The sequence below is a fragment of the Aulonocara stuartgranti genome, assembly GCF_965226115.1.
Source record: "Aulonocara stuartgranti genome assembly, chromosome: 3".
Classification (NCBI taxonomy): Eukaryota; Metazoa; Chordata; class Actinopteri; order Cichliformes; family Cichlidae; genus Aulonocara; species Aulonocara stuartgranti.
The window spans coordinates 60,735,442-60,739,935 of record NC_138941.1 but is presented as its reverse complement, the minus strand read 5'-3'; the positions used below and the strand labels follow the sequence as shown (position 1 = coordinate 60,739,935).

At 44.8% G+C, this 4,494-nt stretch overlaps 1 protein-coding gene across 1 annotated transcript; it reads right to left on the bottom strand.

The window, feature by feature from the left end:
- Nucleotides 1–672: 672 nt before the first annotated feature.
- LOC309700137 (uncharacterized protein) lies at nucleotides 673–4,443 on the bottom strand (the record flags this gene model as incomplete). Its single annotated transcript, XM_082523559.1, has 6 exons — nucleotides 673–1,353; nucleotides 1,794–2,073; nucleotides 2,399–2,500; nucleotides 2,739–3,672; nucleotides 3,746–3,852; nucleotides 3,928–4,443. 6 exons carry the CDS (start codon nucleotides 4,441–4,443, stop codon nucleotides 1,334–1,336), a joined length of 1,959 nt encoding a protein of 652 aa, XP_082379685.1. The 3' UTR covers nucleotides 673–1,333.
- Between the last annotated feature and the right edge of the window lie 51 nt (nucleotides 4,444–4,494).

Sequence of the window (4,494 nt, the reverse complement as noted above, 5' to 3'; positions counted from 1 at the left end):
GGGAGGAAATGAAGGAGGAGAGGAGAGAGGGAGGAAACGGAGGAGGCCAGTGTTTGTGTAAGCTGATCAGGCAGAGGCGCAGATTACATGTGAGCACGGGGCGGGGGCACATTAAGTGTGTAGGGGGGGGGCTCGTGTTTATTAATGGGACAAAAAAAAAAAAACACTAAAACCAGACAGCAGGCAGAAGTTCAACCTACTGTTTTGATTCAAAGCAAATCCCTTTTCTTCTATGTGTCATATATAAATTATATTTTAACTATAAATTTAAAATGGCCACTTTATTAGGCACAGGCTCCTCTGCATGTTAATGCAAGTATATAATCAGCCAACTGTATTGTAGCGTCGACATGCTCTACATGGTTGAGTTCAGACTGGGGTTCAAGCTGTGGCTGGTGTGAGAGTGCCAACTGAGCCTTGTTTAAACAACCTGCCCAATTATTGTCCAGGCCTTTATGATGGCAACATGACACACTGCCTACATGACGATGAGTTCACTGTCCTCAAATGGCCTCCACAATCACCAGATCTCACTGCAGCAGAGCAGCTTAGGGATGTGGAGGAACAGGAGATTCACACCATGGATACGCAGCCTGTCACTACCAAGATGTACCTAATAAAGTGGTCGTTGAGTGTATGTGGGTAAAATAATAATAATTAGACTTGAGACTCTTTGTTAAGTTTGTAAAATTCTTATTTGTGAAATAAAAAAAATACATATTTACATGAAGACCAAGATAACAGGAATAAAACTGCTAAAAGGAATAAAAACACATCATTGAATCACAAAAAAACCAAAAAAATTAAAACGGCCAGAACCGTCTGTAGGCCTCGTGCATCTCAAGGTTTAATGCTTCAGTTTAAAAAAAGAAAGAAAAAATATCAGCCCCAGTGACGGCGATGACAAAAAACTTCATAAGAGATGACAGAGTCAGAACTGTGTCAGGTGCAGGAAAATCTCGCCTCTAAATGTCACAGCAACAGGACGTCAGCTTAAACAGCAGGTACACATTAATGCTTAGGTGTGTAATGCTCTCGCCGTCAGTTTAACGCTCATTACATTAAAGTGGAAAATAGATAAACATCCATTTAAAATAAAATCAGCTGCTCCAAAGCGCTTAATAACTTAATAAGGTGGCCTTAGCACAACAAGCTGTGGGGTAGGAACAGCACACCTGCTAAGGTGTGACAGTCCACACTGCGAGAAGTTAAACAGGTAAGCACGCTACTGCCCAATGAGGTAAGTGGTTTTGGAAAATCCTATTGTGTGTCTGTGTTGCTCCCCCCAGTAGCAGTTGGTCCGGTCCAGGCTGCTTCCAGTGATGATGAGCCGTCAGGAGGAGTCCACTGGAGCTTTTGGAGAGGGGGGCAAAATTATTACATAAATCCAAAAAAAAAAAAAAAAGTGTATATATATATTTATACACAAAAATTATGAAGTGAAACCAAACAAACAGCAAAAAACCAAAATGTACAACAGCATTTTTGCATTTAAATAAACGCCCCTCACAAAATGTCAGTATTAATGCTTTAATAAAAAAGAAATAAAACTTACAAAAATAAAAAGTAAGCAATTTTTTTCTGTATATAATTTTAATTATTGAATGATACAAAAACAAAAAGATGTGGTGTAAATATTTCAGTGTTATTTATGAAATTATGTTTTCTCAATTTTACTTTTAAAATATTTTCTAATATAAGCTATAAACGCTTGTCTTTAATATTTTTACTTCCTGTAAGTTTGTGTAATTTCTTGTCACAAATCAGTTGATTTAGTTTTTATTTATTTTTACCTTCAGCTTTCTCCTCTCCATCTTCTCCTCCGTTATTCCTCTTCTTGTTCACCTGCCCCATACTTCTCTTCGCCTCGTGCAGCAGCCCCTCCTTCCTCACCTTCTCCATACAGCGCTCCACCCTCTGCGCCTCCTCCTCCTCCTTCTCCTCCAGCAGCGAGCGCAGGAAGGCGGCGCTCACCACCTCCTCCCCCTCCCCCACCAGGAAGGCGTTCTTGAAGCGGTTATAGAGCATCGACGCCTTGTCCATGATGTCCTGGTTTGCCCGGTAGTAACGCATCTGCTCACGAGGAAAACAAATACATAATAACAACTGACACGATTTGTATAGTTATTATTTGTTTATTCATTTGATTTATTTTGAATTCAGTCCAGGTTTAAGGTTGCAAGTGACCAATCACCTTGGAGTGATGTCATAGCTTTGCTACGTGGAAACACCATCACACCTAATCCCAAACGTAATCACAGTGACACCCTAACCCCCACCCCATTTTTGTGATTTCTTGTCCTGAGTGGACACAAAGCGATGACATCATAGTAGTGTGACAGGTCAGATGCATTGCTTATCCAAGAACCACCACGAGGATATCAGTATGTGCGTTTACCTTCCTGAGCGTGGCGACGAGCTCGCTGTGCCTCTGGACGTGTTGAGACGTCACATAAACCATACTGAGCTGATTCAGCGCCGCCAGACACTTGCTGATGTCCTGAGGATGAAGCACATTAGTCGCGTCGTTCAGTTTCAGTAAACATGCAGCGTTTTTGAAATATTAAAGCTGCATTTAGATTTTCTGGCCACAAGGGGGCGATGTAGCTCCTGATAACTAAAGCAGTGAGAATCATAAAAATGATCTAATGTCGGCTCACTTTTTATAAAATCACTGTGAACGGTTTTACATTTTGTGCCGTCGTTAATCTGCAGCCAGTTTAAGTTTTGGCTCTTACGGGATTGTCGTTCTTCAGAGAGATCCGGATGTCTCCGTGGATCCGGTGTAGCGTCGAGTCCGTCAGCGTCACCGTCGAGCGCTTCTTCTGCTGCTCCTTTACCGGGTTACCTTCTCCTCCAGCGCTCTTCTCCACTGCTGCTGACGTCTCGGGTCGGCTCGCTCCGTCACTTTCCTTCTCCTCGCCGGTCTTCCTCTGCCCGCCCGGCTCCGCGCCTTCACATTTCTTCTCGCCCGTTGTTTTTTGCGTTTCGTGTTTTTCTGCATTTTCCGCCTTTTTTGGTTTCTCCGCCTCGTCCTTCTTCTTTTCTTCACCCTCCTGTTCTTTTCTTCTTGCTGCTGCTGCTTCCCCCTCCTCCTTGCGCTCCTCGTTTTTCTTCGCAGCCTCCGTCACGCTCTTGGCTTTTTTCTCCTCCGCTTGAGTTCTTTCAGATTTCATCTGGACCTCGATGCTTTTCTTCGAGCTCCCATCATCCGACTTCTCTTTTTCTTCAGCGCCCTTCTTCTTCTCTTTCTCCAAACTTCTTTTCTTTTCCACCTTCTCCTCTTTCTTCTTCTCCCCCTCCTTTGCAGATGTTCCTCCCACCTTCTCCTCTTCCCTCACGGTCATTCCTCCCATCATCGTCTTCACCTGGACCTTCGGACCCTGCCCAGCTGTTGCCTTGACGATCTTTCCAATTATTTTTCTCTCCTCCTTCTTTTCTTCATCAGTCTTCTTCTCCTCCTCCTTTTCCTTTGTCTTCAGCTCCACATCTCGACTTTTCTCCAACTTTTCTTCTACCTGCATCTTCTGCGATGTCCTGCCGTTCCCCTTCTTGGCTCCTTCCTTCTTCTTCTCTGATGTTTTCTTGGCTGAGGCCGACTCCTTCGCACTCCTCCACTCTGACCTTGTCGGGCTTCCTGTCCTCCTCCTCTTCGCTCCGTCGCCGCCTCTCCTGATGAGAAAACAGACAGAGGTTTAAACTCCTGACTGATTTTACCGTATCATTTTTTTCCCCTTCCTCTTACAGAGCGCTCCTCGTTGCCTCCCTCCTCCTCCCTCCTCTCCCGGCCTTCAGCAGACCCCTCAGAGACTTTAACACGCTCTCCCTCTTGGCGGCCAGGTGGCGCTGTCGCTGCAGGAGAAATGTTGAGACGTTTTCATCCTTCTCTTCAATTTAAAACATTTCCTTAATGAAGACAGACTCTACCTCATCGTCTGGAGCAGCACCTCCTCTTTTCTCCCTCTCAGTTTTCTCCTTCTGCTTCTCTCCCTCAGATCTCCTCTCCCTCTTCTCCTCTTCCACCTTTTTCTTCTGCTCCTCTTCTCTTCTTAAATCTTTCTTTGCTTCTATAACATCCTTCCTCGCCTTCTGCTGCACCTTCTTCACCTCCTTCTCTCTTCTTGACTGTTTCCTTTCATCTGAATCATCCTTCCTCATCTTCTGAAGTGCCTCCTTTTCTCTCGTCCTCCTCATTTCTTTGGGCTCCGGGCTGGTGTCTTTCCTTGTCGTCTCCTCTTCCACCTTCTGCTCCTCCTTCTCTCTTCCTAAATCTTTTTCTTCTGAATGATCGTTTCTCGTTTTCTGCTGCACCTCCTTTTCTCTTGTTTTCCTCGTTTCTCGGGCCTCTGTGCTCCTTTCTCTCCTTGTCTTCTCCTCTTCCAACTTCTTCGCCGCCTTTTCTCTTCCTAAATCTTTCCTTTTCTGTGAAGCATCCGTCCTCATCTTCCGAAGCGCCTCCTTTTCTCTTGTCCTCCTCGTTTCTCGGGCCTCACT